Source organism: Electrophorus electricus, chromosome 26 (genome assembly GCF_013358815.1).
Source record: "Electrophorus electricus isolate fEleEle1 chromosome 26, fEleEle1.pri, whole genome shotgun sequence".
NCBI lineage: Eukaryota > Metazoa > Chordata > Actinopteri > Gymnotiformes > Gymnotidae > Electrophorus > Electrophorus electricus.
The window spans coordinates 4,545,616-4,569,489 of NC_049560.1; the positions used below are offsets into that span (position 1 = coordinate 4,545,616).

General features: G+C 41.7%; 1 protein-coding gene across 2 annotated transcripts; it reads left to right on the plus strand.

Moving 5' to 3' along the window:
- impact (impact RWD domain protein) lies at positions 1-21,229 on the plus strand. 2 transcript variants are annotated; one of them, XM_035523318.1, is made up of 11 exons: positions 1-275; positions 370-498; positions 622-674; positions 1,031-1,093; positions 1,393-1,478; positions 9,213-9,347; positions 9,567-9,661; positions 14,552-14,625; positions 15,787-15,877; positions 18,018-18,152; positions 20,895-21,229. In XM_035523318.1, exons 1-11 carry the CDS (start codon positions 234-236, stop codon positions 20,952-20,954), a joined length of 963 nt encoding a protein of 320 aa, XP_035379211.1. In that variant the 5' UTR covers positions 1-233; the 3' UTR covers positions 20,955-21,229. The 2 variants fall into 2 exon arrangements, with proteins under 2 accessions (XP_035379211.1, XP_035379212.1); XM_035523319.1 differs by having other exon boundaries at positions 9,216-9,347.
- Positions 21,230-23,874: the final 2,645 nt, after the last annotated feature.

The following is a 23,874-nucleotide window of genomic DNA, read 5'->3' on the forward strand; positions in this document are numbered from 1 at the left end:
TTCTTCAAAAGAAAGCGAAAATGGCCGGTCGCACAAAAAGTAAAGCGTGAGACCCTCTGTGCCTAAAGTCAAAACGGGTGCTCCAGCCAAAATGACAGCAGTCGCGGAAGGTTTACCTGTATAATTCGCTTCCTCAGGTCACAGCGCCACGAAAATATTGCACAATATTGCTAAGTTTGTAATAGCAGCGAGCGAAGGTGGTGAATTTATCGATTGCAATGTTCTGAAAATAAATGGACACAGCAGTGGAAAATGCGAGCGATCTGCAGTGTCAGGTGGACTGTGTTGAAAGCTCAAATTATATTGGCAGGCTGAGAGTGTTTTAAAATTTGTCACTGTCGTTACTTCAGCTTGTTGACTCCCTTATAGGTTGAAGAGATCGAAGCGCTTTCCTCCATATATGGTGACGAGTGGTGTGTGATTGACGAGGCAGCGAGAATATTCTGTATAAAAATATCAGATGACCTATACGCGCCACAGTGGTCTATTTGTTTACAGGTAAATAAATGACGTATTTCATTTGATTTTGTATCAGACCATAATCAGATGCAAAATTTTCCTCCATATATATATATATATTTGTGTGTGTGTGTTTTATTTATTTGTTATATTTTTTGGAAGATCATACTCCCCGAGGACTACCCAAGCTCAGCTCCTCCAATATACCAAATAAAGTAAGTATAGTGTCTTTGCAATGATTCCATGTGACAGCCAAAGAGAAGGGTGTATATTCTATTCCCCATTGGCAGCGGTAAATGAAGCTTTATTCTGAGACGGCTACAGAATGCAATTTAGCACATCTCTTAGTGGAATGAGTAATGCTTCTCTCATCAGGTTCCCTCCTGCTGTTCATGCCACAGGTGTTTGTCTTTTCATGTCATCGCGCTCGTATGTTTACGCCGTCAGTCTTGTTACTTTGTCGTTTACCGTGACTGTTGAAAAGATGACGATAAACGACAACTGGTTGCACAAAACAGCTCAAGCATGGTGTGTAGCAACACATCAACATTTTCGTTTTGTCCTTTTTCAGTGCAGCATGGCTAAGAGGTCCAGACAGAATCAAACTGTCCAACAGCCTAGAGGAACTCTACCTGTAAGCCTGTAACTCCCACACCACTTTATCTTACTTTCATGTAGTTTAGTTGCTTTGCTAATCACATTACTGTTACTTACTGAACAGAATAACAATGCTTATTCTTTATAAATCTGTTTTAAAAAAACAAGTATTGTGATAAATGCAGATTAGTGATGAGTACAAGTCTATAAATTGCGATAAGGGATGTCACTGTAGAAGTAATACAGTCATAAGTTCATTAAACAGTAAGATAACTTGGTGTGTTTATAAAATAGAAATCTTTTGTTTTCTGACTTGTGTGTGTTGTACCATGACAGGGAGAATGCTGGAGAAAGCATCCTTTACCTCTGGGTGGAGAAAATCCGGGAATTTCTAATAGAAACATCACAAAGTGGAAATGCAGGTAAAGGCTTAGTCATAACGTGTCACAGGTTTCATCACAACATGCAATATTATTTATCTTTTTATTTGCAAATCACAGTTGCACACCCAGACATGTATTGGTTGGTCTAGTTGGCCAAAGCCGTGAAAAGCCCTCCCTTCTCTTCAGATTGTCTCGGTTGCCAGTATATCAGCAAAGCTTTTTTCCCGGTGAGCCAAATGTTGAGGGGGAAACAAAGGTAATAGTAATATTAATGTCTTCCATTACGCCCACTGAAGATATGCGGATTTGTATTTTAACGCAGTAAATCACCCTGAAATCTGCTCAGGTGCCTGTTCAGAGGAAATTGAGTGCACTGAGTCACCGGATTTTCCTGCCATGGGTGATCATGCTTAGAGGAACAGCTCATTTATCAGAATGTTCCACAGCCCATCACAGTTAGCTGTCGGAGTTGGTTAGCTACTTCGTGAGAAAAATGTAGGGCAGCTCCTTGAGCCTAGTGGATGGTGAGCACTTTGAGAGCACATCTCTTCTGCTGATGTCTTTAGTAAGAACTAGATAGAGCTAGAGAGAGAGAAAAAATTGTGAACTAAAAACGGTTGAACATGTGCAGTGTTTTGGTCTGACGTTTTAAAGCTCATAAATCTTAAGCGATAAAAGTTTGCAAAGGGGACTAGTTGAGTGTGATGTGACTGGTCGTTTTCCATCAGTCTCTGGTATCAAAGAAAGTCGCTGACATCAGTTAGTGAGCACGAGCAGAGTTTTACCAGATTACAGAGTCAGTTTATGGCCTCGGCTCCTTCGTATTATTCACTAGGTGTCAGTGTTTTATTATAAAATCTGTTTCAGTCCTTTGCTTATCGCATATGTCACCTGTAGTATATTACTTGCAAACTGGACTTGATAAATGAAGCCTTTGTTCAGCTATGTTTGTTGCACCTCCTTAAGATGTCTAATGGACTCGGACACCTGGCCTTCTTTGTTCCTTGTTTTTCATTACCTTCTTCTGCCAGACAGCTGGTTAGCAACTTTCTACTTCTGACTTGCCTCAAGCTTTCTAGCATCTTGTGCTGCATATTACATTAGCTGTCAAAGTGTTGATTGGTGTGAGATATGATCTAGCAAAGAAGTGTTCAAATCTGGACCTCGAATCCAACTCCAATCCTGACTTTTGTAATTGGGCAGTCCTTTGTAGTTGAATACATGTCATTGTAACTGGTTGACCACTCTGGCATCACATCTGACTCCTAGGTAAAGAGAGGGTGGGAAATCTGTAGGACCGGAGCCTCGAGGACTGAGATGTGAATGTCTCTAATCTATCGGTTCACGTTAAGGTCTCCCTATTATATGTCTTCGAAAAGAGTGCATCCATGCATTAGAATTGATCAGATTGTTGTTGGTTGTTATGTCCATTCTTTTACATTGTTTTAAAATGTTTGGGTTGTTTAACTTAACTTTGAAGCTAAATTATTGGCACAGACCAAATTATTGGCTGATCGCTCATCATCTTTAAGAGGATAAATACATGTATAATCTGGGAACATGCGCCGTCTCCGTTGGGTGCTAAACAAATCACATCCTACAACAACGACAGCAGGTTGTGTTTGCACAGTCTCCTTGTGGGGGTTTTTTTTGTTTGTTTTTTTGGGGGGGGTTTTTTTTTTTTGGTTTTTGTTTTTTTTGAGTGGGGGTGCTAAACAACATGGCTCACAGAAAGCTTGGATTTTTGCTACACTGGGGACCACTGATTGCCAAAATCCATTTGCACGGGGGCCACTGAGAGCAGCTCAATTTCTCTGATGTTGCCTAAGGGTTGCAGTCCCTAGAAATCACTGCTGTCATCTGTATGCCTACTCAATAGTTTACTCTTCCCATAGGTGTCACTGACACTAATGAATAGACACCAGAATAGGGAGCAGAACAGAGATGGTGTGCGTCTGCTTTCACAGGTCAAGCCTGTCCCTGGTTATATACACTGTTCATAAGAAATATCTAGATTTTATGTGTAATATTTGTAAGGGGGACAAGAAACATCTTTTAAACTTTTTTTTTTTTTAACGTCTTCTGTTAAGTACATTAATGTTCTGTACATTTTTGCATCAGTTGCTGGTATGTGACATAAGATGGTTGGCATGGTAGCAAGCCTAGAACCACACATTATTAAATAAGCTTTGGTCCTATGATTTTTCTTAGAATGTTTGATAAATGAAATGCGTGTTCTAAGAAACATATGCGACAATGACAGTAACGTTTAAACACCTTTCCGAATGGCCAGATGCAAAGATTGAGAGATGGAGACTCCTCAACAGAAAACTGTAATTTGTGTCCTTCTAGGGTTTGTCTGTACATTGCTTCCTTGATTCACTTTCTCTTTTGGTCAGAGAGATTATACCCTGCTTTTGTCAAAATAATGATGGACACCGGCTGGGTGCAACCTCACGGGTTGCAGTGTGCGTGATCTGCTAGGAACCGTTGTCATTACCACCACGAGACCACTGTTTGTGACACAACATTGCGTAGCTGGGGGTGCTTAGGGTTTGTTGCCCAATTCCCATGACAGCGAATTAAACCGATGAGCTCTTATTGCGCTTCAGTGTATTGCCATAACACATTCGTACTTGTTTTGCAGTAAGATTTATAATGAATAGAGACCTTCAGGTTCCCCTCCGAGTAAAGGGTACAGACTATTGGACCATAGTGATGTGTGAGCCTGACTGTAAATGTGCTCTGAGCCTCTGAAAGGGAACTGCTTTGCTTTCCCATACACATTGCTTACCATCTGAATGATTCAAACTATCCAAGGGCAATAAAAGTTGAATATACAGTACTTAAAAAGTAATATGTGTAAAAGAATCTCTTATCTCGTATTGCCTTTGCTTATATATTGGGTATATTCTTTTTCTTATTATTTGGTTTTGGTTTTATATTATTTCTTTTGCAGCTCTCATTTGTTACTTTTTTTCTTTTTTTGTTGTTCTTGGCCAAATAATATGTAAACTGTGCAGTTTCTTATCAGCTGTTAAGCCAAGATTTATTGTTAATGCAGCAGTGAACATTACTTCACTTTAGAAATTTCCCATTTCATACTTTGTATACATTTATTGTGCCAAGATTTCCTTTATCACCTAAACTTTAATTTGTTTGACTAAATTTAAAGTTGGCAGCAGGATGAATGGCAATGAATGTTTGGGGTTTTTTTCTTCCAAACTTTCAGTCAAAACCATTTTTTTATGGTGCTTTAAAATCAGTCTCTCTATCAAAAGCATTTAAGTGACATCACAATTTTAATTTGTTATGACAATTATGAATGACTATTTTAGCGTATGTGCCCAAAATGTTTTGCATGTGATTTTTGAGGAAACCACTCACACTGTCACCCAATAGAGTGAAACCTCTGCTTCAAGACTTAAACCTTTCTAATATAATGAATATTTAATTGGCTCATTTTATTAGCTTTACATACACAAGAAACCTCTTTCTCCCTCCTTTGCACAGTGGCTGCAAGGAGGATAGAAGAAACAAAAACAAAAAAATCCTGCACTAATAAAGTCAGTTCTGTAAGTTTACCCCATTATTCCAGGAACATTAGTCACAGTGCAGTCATAAGTCTACGCTGTATCCAGTACAGTTAAAATGGTGGGAATCTCCACTGGTGTGATTTCTCTTCACCAATCTGTTTGTTCTCGTTATTTCTCTTAAATTCTGTCGTTCCTTTGAACCTAATGTTCTCTAAAATGATTGTATGCAGGATATTGGTTTTGAGGCTTTGATCTTGCAGTCTTGATAAAGTTGGTTTGGACGTAATGAAAAGAGAGCAAGGTGCAGAGCAGAAGGTTGGTGGTGCTGTAGTGCCGCTCCTGCTCCAGCTCGTCGATAAAACATTCTCGCAGAGCTCGGGCGAGATGTAATCAGGATCCGGGAGACGCCTTGATGGGCCCCATTAATTGCGTTCAGTGCTGCTGGAAAAGGCTCCACGAGCCAGGCAGTTTAAAATCAGCCTCATCGGCATGTTTACCATGCCGTACCCCCTTTGGTCCGTCCTAATGCCCTGACAGAATTTCACTTTTGCACTGGAGCGTGATTTAATTCCCCCCACAAATCCCTCCCCCCCCATGGTTCGGTCTACAGCCAAGTTCAGTTTCGCAGACAGTTAACGTTGTTGCTTCGGCAAGATGACAGCCATGTCCCTCCTGCACTACGCTCCGGAGACGATCTAAATTGAATGACTTTGATTTATTCGCAGTGAAATGAGAAACATTGCACCTCATCTGTAATAACCGAGCCTTTCCAACATCACACGACAGTCTGTCGTCTCATCGCTCTTGACTGCTGTTTCATCATTGTCTTGCCTACATTTTTTTTTCTTCCTTCATTCTCAGCATGCTGCTTGTGTTGGTTTTAACACTGTTATTACAGTCCTTCAGCCGGCTGCGAGGGTTCAGTCCGGATTTGGAGGAGCAGTCCTTATTGTTATTAGTTGCAATAGAAGGAATGGCAGTAATTTGCCATTTTTTGGCAGTAATTTGCAGGCAATCTGTTTTCAGATTTTGCAGAAGAAAAAAAAAGTTTAAACAGAGCTGCAGAGGCTTTTGAGGTGAATGAAGGAAAAGCGTGGTTTAAAAAGGCCAGACAAATGTCATGTTTAAATTTCACACTTACAAAAGTAGGTTGCCAACTCCACAGCAGGCCTGAGTTGTCATCCCAGCTACGGTGGAACATGGAAAGACCTTGCGGTTTGCTTGTTTGAGTGGACCTTTCGGCGCAAATGAGCACCAGGGATTGGTTGACGACATTGTCGGTGCGAAAACGAAGTTTCATAGTCGACGTGTCTTTCTTTTAGGAAAGACACAATGTCCTTTCGATCACACTTCTCTTATAGGAGAAACAGTGTGACCACAACAAAATTAGGAATAAAATTATATATTCATGGGAAGGAGATGTGGGCTGTCAGTGTGACAGAGAAATGTGAGATGGAGAGAAGTGCGAGAAGAATTGCTTCTGTCTAGCTGGTGGCAATCTGCGCTTGTTGTTTTTTGCGGGCACCTATAAGCTTTTCGGTGTTTCATTGAAAAGAAGAAGAAACAAAGATGTGAGAGGACTGTGACCCAAACAAACCCAGACAAATGCAAGCAGAGGGGCACGGGCTCAACCCTGGCTTTGGACAGCATTTGCGCAGTGGAGTTTGGGGCATGCGTGTTGCATCGTATTCTTCGAATGAGTGAATGGACTCGGGGCTTGACGAGGCTTTGTTTACTGCCTTTGTTTACTTCCTATATACACGCACCACCTCTTTTACTAGCAGCATCTCCCTTGCATACTGTCTCCCAGCTTTTGCTATTTATATATTATCAGCCACCCCATTAATCACTGGTGAGTTTCTGATCACAGGACAACTGCTGACTAGTTATTATTGGTGATATTATTGGTATGAGTGTAGTGTTGGGCAGTTTTACCACGTTTTTACATGTGTAACTGTTCTGGGTGTGGTTTCTACCTCCAAAAATATAAGGCCAACAGCATTCCTGTGGTCAGAAACTTATGGTTTGCCCAAATTATCCATGGCAACAGAAGAGCTGTAGCTGGTCTGCCCAATTTATTTTCTAGTAGTAATAATCATAGTGATCTTAATCATAATGACTTAACACGTTTTAATATGTTTAAACTGTAGCTCAGAAGTGCTTTACAGTGTAATGTAAGAACAAAGAAAAGATAAAACAGGAAGTCAAAAAATAAAATTATATAAAAAATAGTAAAAACAAGAAAATCTATCAAGCAGCAAATAAGAGCAGTGTCAGAAATTAGTGGGGTTTTTTTTAAAGAATTTAAAATGTAAAACAAAGGAAAGTAATGTAAAAAAAAAAAAATGCACCAGTGCAATATTGATGAAAATAATTAAGAACTACTAAAATGCTGAAATAAAGAAATGTTTTTAACAGTAATGGAAGGTACCTGACAAATATCGTAATGTGTTCCACATCTGTGGTGCATAAGGCTGTTTCACTACTCTAGGGTTCATGTGTGGAATGTGAAGAAAGCTAGCACGCCATGAACTTAACACATGACCATTAACGTTTTGTAACAGTTTTTTGGTTGTTGTATTATGAAGTTCTGATCAAGTTTGCAGTGAGTGTATATAAACTTGCTGTCCTCAATTCTCATGTGAAATTATACTAAATCCAGATATCGTTGTGGGTCTCCTGATGGCTGTCTTTACTAACACTGCCAGGACCGCAACTGGAGACGTTTTCAGCAGAAGCGCTTCCAAGCACAAATGAACCCTTACTCCCACTTCTCCCCGACACCCAGTCATGTACCGAAAATCTTTTAATGAAGCGCAGTGACATTAAGCCAGCTTGTCCTTGTTTTTCCCCTAAGCGTCTGACGCCGCTGGCCACTGGCGGCAGCTTTCTCAGCCCTCGTCCTCCGGCCCGTTAAGCTCCACCCTTCAGCCGCCCCTGCTCCCAATCAGAAGACTCATTTCAAGGCAGGCAGCAAGAGAGCAGACCTTCCTGCTTGCTTGCGCCGATGGCATATCAACAGGCAGTAGCAAAAAATGGATTCCGTGCGACTGCTCATGAAAGATCATGTGCAAGGTCTCACGCACGAGAGCTCACTGGAGCTGCGATTCACGGGGTGATTAGAGTATTGGAAAATTGATCGCTTTATGCATCCTGTTTTTTTTTGGTTTTTTTTCTTTTCCCACACAGATGTAACATTCACAATCTCCCTGCTCACTGGGCATGCAGAGTGGGGGGGGGGTTGTATGATTGCATCAGCTGCTGTTGCCCGAAGAATGTGTTTTGTCCTCTCTAAACTATCCTTTTCTCCATTAAACAGACACGCATTCACTTGCTCTCTGTGGCTCTCTGGTCACGGATATTTAATATTACCAGCTGTATGTTGGAGCTAAATATTTTACAAGGGTAAGAGATTTTTATAGAGGTATGCTTGATGCTCTCTACCCCAATAAGCATGGTAAGGTGTCATTAAAAGTGGCACCTTATTTTCCATAGGGCAAACATCAGGGCTGTTTTTACAGTCATTATACTAATGAGATGCTGATAACAGCAGGCCATTCCATGCAGCCTTCTCCAGGAGATCAAAAGAAGATTTAGTAAGGTCATGAATATTCAGATAAGGGGCTGGCAGGAGCGAGTGAGCGGGTGAGTTTAGGAGGGTTTCTAAAGCTCGAGTTTGAAAACCCATGATTAACGCCTGAAATTAGTGTGCTCTAGAGTTATAATATTAATGTGAATATGACATAAGTGGTCCATTTTTTTTTTCTTTCATACATCATCTTGCCTCACTTGTACTCATGTAGTGATGTTTTGTGTGATCTCAGATTTTAATCATGTTCTTTGTCCATATGCAAAACTTTGACCCTTGGGCCCCTGCCATACTTTAAATGGTATAAACAGACGATTAATTTTCCTTGTCATATTTTTTTGGAAGGGCAGAAGGCAAGTTTGCATTCAAGTGGGGTATAAAATGTAACCGATTAGCGTTAGTCAGTTGATAGCAGAAGATTCTGCTTCCTGTTCTTCCCTTTCTCTTTAGAGTAAATATTTATGCCATTTTTAAGGGTGCCAGGTTTGTGGTTTAACAAGACCCTTGAAACAGTCATGAAACTGTGTGTGTAAAAGACCATTTTATTGCAATGAGTTAAATAGTGATGATAATATTTTTATTGTCGCTCGCAGTCTTTGTCGTTATGTATAGCTCATGTTCATTTGAGGGGGCATTGGTGTTTGTCAGCAGAAGGACCAGAGACGGTCAGAGCAATCACATCTGAGGAAGAGGATGACACCTGGGATGAAGGCGACATTTCCAACTACAACGTTCTAAAGCTGGACATGGGGCAGACGCACATCTTCTCTAGCTCGTCAGCAGGCATGTAAAACCGAGTCCTGTCCTTGTGATCTCATCAGCTTGCGATCTGATTAAAATTCACACGTTAAAAAACTGATGTAGCTACAGAAAACGGCTGCGTGATTCCCTTCCTTGGCAGTGTTGGTTTGAGCGCGGTGGAATGTTCTCGCCTACCTTGTTGGTCCTCGGCTTGTTGGGTGGATCCTGAGTGGAAATGTTGTGTGTCTTTGCCACACTCAGATGAGCAGCTTCCGCCGATTAAACACGGTGAGCCGGTCACAGACAGACGCAGCACCTTCCAGCCTCATTTAGCACCTGTAGTGACGCCTAAGCAGGTATGCCACATTTTCTGTTCACCCAATGGCAAACCGAAAGGCTTGTCTAATATCGCATCTCAGGATTTACTCACTGACTATCATATCAAAAATATTGCAGGTGAGGAATGAAGAAGAAACAAAAAACTAAGCCAGAACCGCAGAACATTGGTAACTTCGCTAGTTTTACCTGCTGTGATTGTCAGTTGTTTTTGGTGTCCAAAGTACTCCACAGTTTTATGTTTTTCTTGCTCCTACACACTCATGAAGGAGTTAATAGTTACCCAATGTGCCAGTTGGGCCAGGGCTAAGAAACACACAGGCGTACAACTCGTAGTGTCCCCTGAGCTGGGTTAGAGAACCAGTGGGTTACATATGGTCCTTGAATTAGGAATGCCAGACCTGAATGTTGAGGCTTCATATTGTGTGGAAAACCAGCCACCAGCGAGGCACATTTGGTCCTCACCGCCAGAAGGGCTTCTCCTTTATTTCCCCTGTAGACACCTGTTTTGAAATGCCTCTCTATTCAGTCTCAAGTGCGCGTTCATAATTTTCGAACTGTTTTGAGCCGTTTCAGCTCGTCACTTTCGGAATGCCTGACTTTCAAAGCCCTGAGCACACTCCACCGCCACAGCAAGAAGGGGGAGCTTGCCAGAGTTTCACAGCTGTTCCTGCTTTTTCCGCCCAGCTAGGTCCACCGCAGATGACTCATTCGCACCTGCCCGGCTGATTGGGGCTGCTTTGCTGCTGAGCATCCTTCATTTAGGCTTTTTTCATCCTCCACACAAGTGATCTATCAATAATTCCCTCTCGGCCACTGGTTTGATGGCTCACTCGCTCGTTGACAGCAAAGAGGGAGGGAAAGAACATTACTCTCCTCCGTATAAGTAATTTAGCCCAGCCAAAGTGCCTCTCAGATTGATCAGTTTGGCGTTTGTCTGGGATCTCTGAATCAACAAGTCCTTAAAACTGCGGAAAACCCCACCAAGTGGGCTATCTGATGACTTGCCTGTGGCAGTCACTTCAAGCACTTCCTTTGGGTTTTATCTTTATATAGAAAAACTCACTCATTTCAGAGGGGTATTGCACTGCACCAAAAGAATGTTAAAACAAGAGTGTCATTTTTTTTAAAATAAATAATTCTCTTAGTAAAGTCCTGATCAGACACTTCAGACACATTCATATTTCATACCCGTCGTGTTGTGTTCTAAACTGAATCCTAGCAATGGTCTTTAAACTCTTACAACAGTGCAGCATGGTTAGCCATGCTGTCAGCCCAGTGCATGTAATGAGCTCTTTCTGGGTTTAAATAAAATACAGAATTTTCTTTTGTAATCCTAATGGTGAATTGTTTTTCCATTTTTGTATGGCCACATACCACTTTCTGGATACCGTCCAGCTCTGGAGGCAATTGCTTTGTTTCCTTGGCTTGGAATGAAGCTCTGGTTTCATGGCCAAGACTAAGAGAGATGACCACTGGGATCCAAAAGCTGCTAACGAGCGTTGTGGTGTTGTCTCCGGTCAAAGCTTTGTTTCTGTCTTTTCTCACTGCGCAGACGGGCACTGCTCTGACTGCCTTCTGTCGACACGGCCCCCCAATCCCTACACACGCCTGCTGCAACAGAAGTCCAGAGGATTCTAGCAGCCAGCCGGACCGCATGTCACACGGGGGGTGGGGTTCGCCTGGGTTTCCACTCGGACTTCCCAACTTGTTGTTTGTTAATCATCATCACAGCACTGGCCTTTGCAACAGCGAAGGCCACTATGTGTGAAAGTGCGAACGAACAAATCACAAAAGGTTTTATTGTGTGCGGTAAGCATCCTGCTCTGGGGGTTTTGGTGGCTTTCACGTGAACCATCAAATGTAAATCACTTGTTCCAATCATTTGGAGGTATGTCACAAGACAATGCAAGCGTAGCAGTATAATATAGTGTTTTGTCCATATCCTGCAGCCCTAGTTTGGAGTTGTGAGAAGGAACCTCCCACACTGTGTCACAGTCTTTACAGGAGTATCTGTGTAACGTTGGTGGCCCGAGGTGCCGCAGGGCGCGGGGCAGGATGCACAGACTTCCTCGTCGGTGAAACGCATTTATTAATACAAAACATATATGACACAGGTAGCACGTACCCACAGCACCTGCGGAAAACATGACTATACATCTAACGTTAAACGAAGACGCACACGCACGAACAGGAACTACACACACCACGTTACGGTTACAAAGATCTACAAAAGCACATGCATAGTGACAATGACCAACAAAGGGAGCACACACAGACAGAGGTTTAAATAGACACACAAGACATTAACACTGAACCCTATACATGCGTGTATGGAGGGAGGAGCAGTCCATGACGGTCTGAACTGTAGGATTTTAGGTATGAGAATGTTTGTGAGAACCACAACTCCTTTTTTTTGTTCTTGTAGCCTTCCTGCAGAGGAAGAGCATAGTGTTGTATCTGTCATTGTTCACAGACTTTTACGTATGAACTAAACGTGGACATTAAGGCCCACTAAAAGGCGTGCTGATGGTAGCTTTACTAAACTCTGGAGGAATGTTCTGTTTTTCGAGCTGCCGTATGCAGTTTTGTCTTCAAGGATGACCTTGATATTCGTATCATTGCACGGTTACAGTCATGTTCACAGAACTGAGCGAAACTCTAGACCCGTACAAAAAGGACATGTGGAATGACCAGCCGTTCTTTGCGGAGTTCAGTTTCTTTCCCCTATGGAGGTACTTGATGAAGTAAAGAGTAAGTAGCTGAATTTGAATAAGTCTAGTTGATGACTGGTGCTTTTATTAATCCAACATTACATAATACGGCAAATTAATAAGTGTTTTATCTCCAGGGAAACCCTGGTCTTGTTGGATAGAAGTGAATCCTCTTGTGCTCATGAAGGAGGACGGATATTTCCGCTTAGGAAAAAAAGAAGGAAAAAAAGACCAGCAGTGTGGATTGAGGGTTTCATAGCCTGTAATTTGGTATGCTTTGTTTAATCTCTCTAAAAAATCTGGGTTTTGATCGTTAATAAAAGCAGACCAGTCTGAAGGTTATAGTTTACCTCTTAAGTGTTAGAGTGGTCTTGATGCTAACGTTATCCATTGCTCAGAAGGCACATCACACAGAAAGAGGTGTGCATAATTATACAGTAATTACTTTACATACATCCTCTTGTTTTGCCCTTTCGTCTTAATAAATGGTGATTCATGTTAACTTCATGTATAAGAATGAAAAGGAAATTAAGAGGGAATCAACGGGGAATCTGTTAAAAAGGCGAAACGATCCGGCTTGCCGGACGTAGCCAGCCACAGTGATGGAGGATATGGTAAGATGATTTTCCACCAGCGCACGGAGCTCAGTGAACAGCCGAGCAGCGTGGTGGCATGCCTCCAGGCTTGTTTTTCCGTTTCCGCTGCAACTAAGAGGATTTGGATTTGGCCAAGGAAGGCAACATTTAAAGATTTATTCAAACAATTAAGGATTTTACTAGGAAAGCAAGTTCATCATTAGCCAACACCAGTGTGCATTAATATTGCCTAGGCTTGGTGTTGGGGGATTGAGCTTTGGTCCTGTGCGATGTCTGTGTTGCTGGCTTAACAGAAGTTACTGAAAATTCTGACAAATGTCAAGTGAGTGGAAATAATCTTGAATAGAACTAAATCCTCTTTCTAATGTGCATTATACCTGCTGCAGAATAGTCTGTCACGGTGGACACATCCAAATAAGTACAGCGCCGTAATAATGGACTAGCGAGTGCCACACAGTAATGATGAACCAAGCCATTTTCCCACAGTGTTTGAGACGCAGGATGTCTCTAACTGTCATATGGCTATAACTGTCTTTAATGCATACTGCTCGTGCTCATACACAAAGCACGTCCTCAATCATTCTAAAATGAAACTTTTACAGCCGTCACAGCTGCCGAACCCAGATATCACGCCTAAACCCAAATGACTGAACAGGACTGATTTAAGCCTTTGATCTCGCTGGTAAGATTCGGCTTCTTTCTGTGTGAGGCTGCAGTTCGTGTGCAACAGATGTCTGCTTCAAGGACATTCATCTGCCAAGTCATTGGTGCTCTTCCCTCTAGAGTAATTTATGTCAGTAAAGTTTGAATTCATAAATGTGCACGCTTGTTTTTCAAGGAGTCACCTAACGCTTCCATGCTGAATTTGAATTTGAGTTTAAATGCATTTGACTTGATGAGGGCTGAGATGCTCAGTATTCATGAACTTTGTAAAGTTATTACAAACTTTGCAAGGGTAGACCTTCAGATGTCTCTACCCTAGTGACTGAATTCCACGAGCCTTTAGTGTTCTGATACACCACATTCATATCAGTGGGGACTTTATGCAAGAGTACAGTGTGATATTAAGCTATTCCAATATTTGTGTCCTACAAAGCAATACCTATACCCTGATTTGTTCTTCTCATTACATTTGGACATGCTGTGATGGGAGAGGAAATTGGTGTGGGCACTGCAGTAATTTCATTTGCAACCCTATCTTTATTTTTGGACCAGTGTCTTTCATTAGGTTCATTACATTGCGTAAATACAGACTTCATTATTTAGCTAGGCCACAGGCTATTAACACTCACAAGTGCGTGTGCGGGTACATGCATGCATGCACACATTCTTTCATTCCATCACAATATTAAAAGTCAAAATGTGTGTCCACGCACTCACACATTTGTGTGTGTGTGTGTGTGTGTGTGTGTGTGTGGACAAAAAGGTGTTTCATTTCCCTACAGTTGGACAAGATGTGAATAGGCATTTTAAGTTTGGGGGGGGGGGGGGGGGGGGTTTTGTTTGTTTTTGTTTGTTTACTTGAATAAAATGAACACGTTGGAGAAATGTCTCTGACTTGTAATATATCAGACATGTTTTCTGCTGTTTTTTGTTGCAGGTTCAGAGGGTGTTGGACAAACTATATGAAAACAAGAAAATTGCAAGTGCCACTCACAACATATATGCATACAGGTATTTATTGCATGGACGAAATGTAATGCGTGTGTGTGTGCGCGCGCGCGTGTGCATGTGTAAGTAGTTCTTGGGAGTTTGAGTGTATAAAGCTATGGAAATTCTGTGGACACGAGGCAGCCATTATCTGGAGGGGTTAACCCACAAGTGATACTGACAGTCAGTTTGTAATGCTCCCATTATGCAGCACTGAACAGCTTCACACCACTGTCCTCTGCACACTTGCTTCTGCAAACACAGCCTCTGCAGCTCGTGAGAACCTCTGGAATATCTGGAACTCCTGTTTTCCTGTTATATTTAGTAATAATAGAGAGAAACATTCATTTGGTCTGAACATTTTCCTGGCAGATGCCTGAAACATGAAGGAATATTGTGATTTTTAACCATATCTCTAGATTACCATAGACCACCATATCAGCAGTGTTTCCCTGTACTTGCCTGGCTACTGGAAATATACTTTTATTGGAAACCTATGGGCAATTGTAGTTCTGGATTTCTTTATCCACAACTCTCCTTAGTATCTAGTTACATTTATATAGCTCCTTTCTCAAAATCAAGGATGCTTTATAGACAGATAAGCAGAAACCACAAGACCAGGACAGAGCATCAACCATCACTGGACATCACATAATTACACGCTGGTCACATTGATGCAGGACAATTTAGAATATTCAGTCAACTTAACCTCCATATTTTGGACTGTGAGGAAACCCACACAGACAGGGAGAATGCAGAAACTCCACCCAGATAGGGGCTCAAACCTAAGACCCTAGCACTGAGACAAAAACATGCTAGCCACCAAGCCACCGGGCTGCCCTTAGACTTCCATTAAAGGAATACTCCAGCATTTTGCGATGTAATCTCCTTCTGCCGCATCTGTAGCAAATCATTTCAAAATTAGTTTTTTTGTTTGTTTGTTTTTCTTTTCCCCATTGATGTACAAAAAAGCCCCCTGAAATGATTTTCTACAGATGTGGTAAAGAGGATATGACTTTAATATACTGGAACATTGTGGTTTACAGTACTGACCGTTATTGTCTGGGCATTGAAACTTCTAAGAAACTAGCTATTATTGTATGCATATGGGGGGGAGAGAGAACTGTCCGACTACACAGGTTCACAGGCTGCTCTGTTTTCCTTTGCTCACCCCGTTTCCAATAGGATATACTGTGAAGACAAAAACACATTCTTGCAGGACTGTGAAGATGATGGAGAGACCGCTGCTGGAGGAAGGCTGCTGCACCTCCTGCAGGTGTGTGTGTGTGTGTGTGTGTGTGTGTGTGTGTGTGTGTGTGTGTGTGTGTGTGTGTGTGTGTGTGTGTGTGTGTGTGTGTGTGTGTGTGTGTGTGTGTGTGTGTGTGAGCAAAAGAGAGAAACAGACAGAGTAGCTGATATTACATCTGAGTTGTTACTGGCTACTACTCATTTGGAGTAAATAAGAGCTGGGGGGTTTTTTGTTGTTGTTTTATTGTGTTTTCTTTATTTTTACGTGGTGCGTCACTTGTGGCAAATGACAAACTGATTGCATGTGAATGTTTAGGACAACAAGATTATCATTTACCATCTCCAGTGTGCATGTGGGATTGATTGGATTGTAGGAGCCCAACCGTGTTCCTGGAGACCTACTGGAAAGTTAATTCCAGACACCCCCTCCAGCTAATCAAAGTGTTCAGGATCAGAATATCGATGCGAAGTGTATTAAATTAGGGTTCCTTCTAAAATGTTTAGGCCGATAGCACTCCTACCACAAACTGCAGGGCAGTAGATCTCCAAGAACAGGCTGTGTTCAAATATAATCTAGTGGTGCCAAAACCACAATTTCCTCTAATTAATCATCACTGATTGCCACATGTCCAGGAGGTACTACTACTTAAAAATCCAGACTTTATCAGATTCACTTCAGCTCAGATGGCATTAGACCCCGAGACTGTTGCTGATTCTCAGTGAGGCTGTGTGGTCCATTAGTGTTGTGTGTGTGTGTGTATATCTGTGCCTCTTTGATTCACATTTGTTATCAAGGGAGCAGAGGTGAGTAGGACCCACCGCTGTTGGTCCAATTACGGAATGTACCATTCAGTCATTTTCTGGCAGGTTGAAATATCGAACCTGCTAAATTGAACCTTCTCCTGCAAGGGGCTATACTGAAATAGAAACGCCACTAGCCCAGCTTATGGTTCTATTCGCAGGCTACAGTGCGTTAAACCTCTCCAATGTCTTGGGGACAGCAGGCGATTATCTCGGGCGCTGTTGCCTTACGCGCCGTACTCCCAGACACGAGCACATCATTCATCCATAAACTCCTGTCTTATCTTTCTGACTCTCTGTGTACTCACCCCAGCTCTGCAAGGGAGCGTGTGAAATCGATGTAGCATTTTAATCAAAACCCAATTTCACTTTCACTCTTGGCAGACTGTGATATCTCAACAGCTAAAACCTGACCCGGGCGTGGAATGGTTGTTTTTTGGGGGTTTTCTTTGTATGTCCCCCCCCCCTCCTCCCCCCAGTGCTCGGTGCGCACCAATCCTGCCCTTTTAAATGATGAATGAAGATATGAAAATGAGGCCGTTAGTAGTGGAACACTCGGTGAACATCTCATGCCGCCATTTAGACTCCATAGCGGTGCCTCACACTGAAATCTGTGGACGCTGGGTTTCTGTTGTTGCGGCAAATTGATAAGCTTCGTGTGACGATTCCCATTTTGTAAGAGCTTCCTGTAAAGTGAGCAAACGATTTTTCTATATGTAAGCTGTTTAACTACATCAACATTGTAAACTGTTTCCTGGCCTGAACTTCCTCTCGCACCCACTCAATTTGGTAATCGCACGCCGTCCATTTATGGAGCTGGATGTGATGCCGCGAATAGACAGTAAATGAGTCATCTATTATTAGACTACACAGATGTCTCAGACCCCTCCCCCCCAGGCAGTGTGCCAATGACACCCCTGTGGTGCTTTGTGATTGACAAGCAGTTGACATATAGCATTTTTAACAAAGAAACATTTTGCCTTTTCTTTATTTTTTTCTGCAGGGTCTTTTTCCTTTTAAGGCTGATTCCCCAGATAGGATTTGTCACCTTGCGTGCAGTCTCAGAAAACCTGTAAAATATTGAAATTGTTGATGGCGGAGTGATAAGTTGCCTGGGTTTTGCTGATTGCTGTGCGGATATGAAGTGTGATGCACTGAGACGCACAATGCTGTCCCAAGCAAACCTGTCTTGTCATTCAGTTGAACTAAAGTGTACGTACGTCGCTAGTTCAGTGCAAACGCGTAATGCTTGATTCAGAACTTTTGGTATGACTATAGATTGACCGACCCAAGTGCAAACAATGGCTGTATGAAAGATCTAGAGTTAAGGCTGCTGTATGTGTCTGGTTTATTTGTGTGTGTTCTAGATTCTGGATGTCAGGGATGTGCTCGTGGTGGTGTCACGCTGGTATGGGGGCATTCTGCTCGGCCCTGACCGCTTCAAACACATCAACAATTGTGCCAGGACCATCCTCGTCCAGGAGGGCTACATGGACAACGCGGTGAGATCAGCACCGTTGCGCTCCCTTAATCTTGCTCGCCCTGACGCTCTAGCTATGCCAGTTACGTTTCTGCAGGTGTTAACATGCAAAGCTCTGAGCAGAAGCTCGGTGTAGATGCCCAACCACCACGCTGCCCTTCTCTGCTCACCGAACACGAGAATATCCACGAGACTCTTGCTGAAGGGAGTGCCCTCAGAATTCCTTTTGTGTGGCCCATTTTCTCTGCTCAGTCTTATTCACCCTGTTTTTGCTTTGTCGCCATAAAAACAAGACTCCCTGTAATCGCTGTGAGAATATTTCTAGAATAGCTCACCTTTTAAGTGTGCACCACCGGAGCTAAACCCACAGTGACAAGGTTATACACATCATGAAGTTCAGGTTTGGAGGGGACTGTGGAGGCTTGTGCAACAGAGGCTGACATCTGCCAGGAATTCGTTTGTTTGTTTTTTTTTTCCTTTCATTTCTGTGCAAATGCTGCAGGATTGTCATGGTTACAAGGGCAGCATGAGTGTTCTGGATTTTACTGGGTTCTCTGAGCTTTGTACCTTAGGTGTCTGTGCTGTGGATCTTTCTGTTACACATGCAGACCTGTGTACATGGGAACACATACACAGAGACATGCGTACACACACACACACACACACACATATATACACACACCAAGACCCACACCCAAAGCAATGTCATTTAGACATTTGCAATGTTCTGTATTTCACACAATTTAGGGTACACACTTAAAATCGTCATCTTAAGAATATGATCAACTCATGGCACGTTGGCTACAAATTTCTGTTTCCTACATTCACAGCAATGGTGCAAAGCACAAAAAAGCACTTTGGTGCAGAATTTCAGGAGGAGACGCGTTGAACGCCACAGCAGAGTATAAAAAATTGTTGTCAGGTGGTTGTATATGACTGTCTAAAATTTGCATAGCACTCTCAAACTGAGCAGCGACGGTAACCTGCGCTTTACTGCAGCATGAGATGAAAATGCACCGACATGCATAATGTTTATTAGTGACAGGCAGTTGGCGGGGAGCTTCCATTAAACGTAACTTCTCCAGGCTTCCCTCCCTACCTAGTGGCTTGTTTCAGATTTAATATCTAAACTGCCACAAGTAATTTGAGATGAAAGCTCCATATCTTACAAATGATCACGATCCCATACTCACTGCCAATGTACATTTAGTGGACAATAAATATGAGTGGGTTAGCTCAAATGCCAATGGGGGGGTGGGGGGTTGTTTCTTAAGAATAATAATGCAGAGTTTCTGGTAATGTTCCATGAACATTATAAATTGAAAAACATTTTCGTGACCTTATTTGTTTGTTTGTTTGTTTGTTTTTCTTGTGGATGATATCCATCGTACCTCTGTTACTGCTGGTCTGGGGAAAGGTTTAGACTTCTCCCTCCTGATGAATGTAAAGAGATGGTGAAAAAAGATCTGACTCAGTTAAGGTAACCCAGGGATGTTAGGTTTATCTCGAGCTGGACCATAGTGAATCCATCAGGTTTTGGCCAATTTCTTTGGTCTGTTGGTTTGTACATTTATGAAAAAACTTTTCAAATGTAATGCATCTTCCATTATGTGAAGCCTATGTTGTGATAACTCCATGAGACGTTACTAAACTGCTGGCCTGGTCTGACCTTATCCGATTTAAGTGTTGCCATAATTAAGTATTTTCACCTCTTAGCTTGTTTTGATTTTTTTTTTTCTTTTGATACTCTGAAAATCAAACAGCTGCATAATTACCAATTGTTTTAAATGTGAGAGGTTCAGTAACTAATACTACCACTACTACTATGACTAATTAATAATAATAATAATAATTATCTAAAAATACATGTTTTGATTTACTTATAAGAAGAATACAGCAAGCGTTTTGTAAAATATTGTGAAATACCACTGAGTAATTACTACCCTTCAGTGCAAGTCCAGCAATTCTGCTAATGACCTACAGAATGTGAACAACTTTTCCTTTTTTAATTTTTTTTTAATGAAACTGGGCAATCGTTGGGAAGCCATTTAGTCTCTAAGGGAGTCATTTAAAAAGCCAACTCGGGGGCAGAATTTGGCTTCGTGCTGCCACTAATTGCCATCTTTGCCCTCTTAAATAAATTTGTGGCAAAATTAAGCACAGTATATTCATGAGCTCACCTGGCTATGGTGCTGCTAGACTATAATCAGATGTCCTCCTTTGGGCCGAGGGCAGGGCACACTGAATGCCACTTGCCCCTGTGCTTAGTGGACCCAAGTCAGATGAGTGAAGAGACGACATTTGCAGCTGTCAGTCGAGTCTTTATTTGCGTCAAGTGCTCCCTGCTCAGCTCAATCTGTGATTATCAGTGAAATGTACTTCATTGTGAAATTGTGCGGGTTGTAGAAGCCCTTTCAGACCCTAACACAGGTAGAACTGAGATGAGGAGGAAGACGAAGCTGAGGTCAATTGTGCCCAGTTCGACACGTGCAACAAATCTGGGCTTTTATTAATGGCCATCTATAAGGTTATACCCATTTCTGACCGTTAATAGGATTTCCCCATATCATCCTTTCTCTTTGCTGTTAGATAAATATCAGTGTCATTTGTTCCTATGTATGAATTTGTGTTGCTGTTCTGTCTTTGCGCTGCGGAAAGACTATTGTATTTATGCTTCCTTTGTAGTTGCCCTGCATGGTGCCACTTGCTGGCGCTTGCTCTCATCCTCTTGGATCTTATCGCGTTCTCTCCTCTTCTCCCTTAGGAGGAAGCATCAAAAACAGTGGGGAAGAGCAAAAAGCCCAAAAGCAAGAAGATGAAGTAAAGGCGCCGGCTTGTTTCTTAGCGTTGTTTTTACCGTCCCAGGGAAGAACATGTCAACAGGCGTGTTTTAGTGGATGAAAATGTAAAGATTTACAATGTGGAGGAGAAAAAAAAAAAGCATTGACTGGAGTGCTACCACAGGGACAATGTTTACAACTCTAATATACATAAAACATCACAAATTTGCTATGCTAAAAATGGACATGAATCATGAATTGTAATATGCGAATTTACATGACTTCAATATTAAAAAAGGCAAAAGCTGTCTCAACAACATTCTTGAGTTTATAATTTGTGATTTGCACACTAATTTGCAAGTTCATTTGCAATCGAAGTGGTAATTGCCATTTATGCGTCTCTGAGTGGCCTGTCGGTTTGGTTCAGAGCAGTGTGTGGGGTGCTGGGACTGCTGCCTGCAAAGCCAGGTGTCAAAGCTTTTATCCTGTAATCCCTTTAAAACGGAGAACCCATTTTTCTCCCTCATATCGACTGTTAGTTTAACATTAAATATGTCAGAACATGTGAAATGTAATTAGGATATTTTAAGAAGTTGCTTGTCAACACAGCCTGGTCTAATTATCGTTGGTGGGGCATAAGGCCAGTCAAGCTCATCCATGTGTGAATGAATGCTACTTCCAACATTGCTTCACTCCCTTAGCCTGTTTCATATTTGGATGCTGTATTGCATTTTAATGAGTTTGTCTTATCTTGCCAACATTTGGACAGCATACAATTATTTTTAAAATTAACCTTGGAAGAACAAGGCGTAACAGTGCTTTTATCTCGTGTCTTTTATCTTTGTTTCTGCAAAGAGAAATGGGAAATGAAGGACATTCTGTGAAATGTTAGACTGGATACTGTTAAAAATGTTGACACAAAATATGCTTTCAGACTTTATTGTCTTGTTTCAAAAGTTGGGTGTGGCCACAATTTAAATACAAACTGAAAAGTCAAATCATGACAGAATTCAGCATGAATATTAACACTGAGGGACCTCTGTGTTAAGGAACACCAGGAAGTGCATCAAAGTGCTCTCAGCTTTGAGATATTTGGGGGGGAATATTTCAAATGGAGTGGGGTGTGGTTTAATATTAGTGGGGAATTCAAAACTCATTATTGTACACTGCTATTTTTTTTTGAAGGGGTCACAGGTCCTGGACTGTTGGAAGTTTTGCACCTGGATGCTGTTATTCCTCATTGGCACTTTTTGGCGGTTTCTATCAAGTCATTGCTTTTTTATTAGCTTTAGGATTATAATGTCATCCCCCTTCTACTGCCGAGTTCTTTCAAGCATCCCTCTAGGCCTGCTCTCCCTCTTGTTTCTCTGTCCAATGAATATTAATGCACCTTTTGACTGGTGCCATGACCCTTTCAGATTCAATTCTTGCTCTCTTTCTCTCAAGGGGCATCACTAAATATTTTCATAGACCTTTGTTGTGTCGTGTGGCTTCTCGTCTGGAAAGCTGAACATGATCTGCATGCAGAAGCACTGTGCCTTACTTGTTCAAAGGCAGCATGTCACAACAGAAACCAGTGTACAAACAATTGCATTTTGGTAGCCATCACACCTCATTTAGTAGTCTTCAGACAATTTCAGTTGGTCAAGATACCGCAGAAGTCCAAAATATTTTTAGAATGTTCATACCTTTGTTTAGATGTTGTGTACTCTGAAAAAGAGTTTAAAGACCTTGGGAACCTAGATCTGTATTTTCTCACCAATAAATGTAACCTTGCTTGCTTGTACATATGCAAAGAATGAATACTGTTCCTGTGACATTCGGGAAGCGAGGCAGGATTCCGAGGTGAGACTATGTTTTAAACCGACACAGACGTTTATTTAGCACAACCAGAGAAAGAAACCAAAACACGAAGAACAACAGTAAACAAGAACAAGACGTAACACGACAAGCTATAAATGTTACAAACCACTCTAGGGAAGCCAAAACGCAGCATACCCATGGTCAAACACAGAATGGGACCTTAAATACATACACTAACAAAGATGACAACGAAGGGCAGGTATGACAAATGGAGGGGTGTGGTGATGAGGAGAGATACATGGACATGGGAGACATTATTCATTTATTTCTAAGAGCATACGCATAGCTGTGCTGTCAAACTGGAACGTCGATTGAGTCGTTTGTAGATGTGGATCAGTATACAGTAGTAATTGGCTTGGAGTAACCGATCCTACCCAGACCTGATTTCGATTTTATAGATCATACAGTCTCACAAGTCGAAGCATCCCAGTGATATCAAGATTGCATCCAAACAGACATTAAATTGAAATATGCTGTCATTAGCTACAGGAAAATGCACTTTGCGATGAAATAATTCTTCACTGTCCACACTCACAATCATGAGCTAAATTCTGCTGGAAATAAAAGCACATATGAGTTTCTGATTTAATCAGAAAATCTCTAATCTTGTTGATGTTCTTTCAGAAACATCATTTTTTATTTCAATTTTTGTTATTTCAATGTAATTTCTATTTGCAGGTATTTGAAAACAATTTTAAGATCATCCCACCTCCCAAGTCTAACTATAAGAATTGTATGGTTATTCGTATCAAAGATAGCACTGAGACGGAGCAGCAGTAGAGCGGATAGCATCCCAGAGTCTGTATTTAAATAAATGTCATTAATTACCTTAATTAGAGCAGTGTCAGGACTTTGTGCAGGGTGAAATCCTGACTGCAGTTTCTCTACATAGCTCTTTAAAAGTTATTTAAAGGTAAAGGTGATGCCCTTTTCCCCCATAGTTCCCTGGGGTCATGACCAGCATGCTTTGGTCAAAACACCACGAGATGCAAGCACAACAGAACCCTTCTCACACACACACACACACACACACATTTATTTCAGTTCCAAACAATGTTTCACAGCCTATCATCCTAATTATTGCACAATCCTAACTGTAGC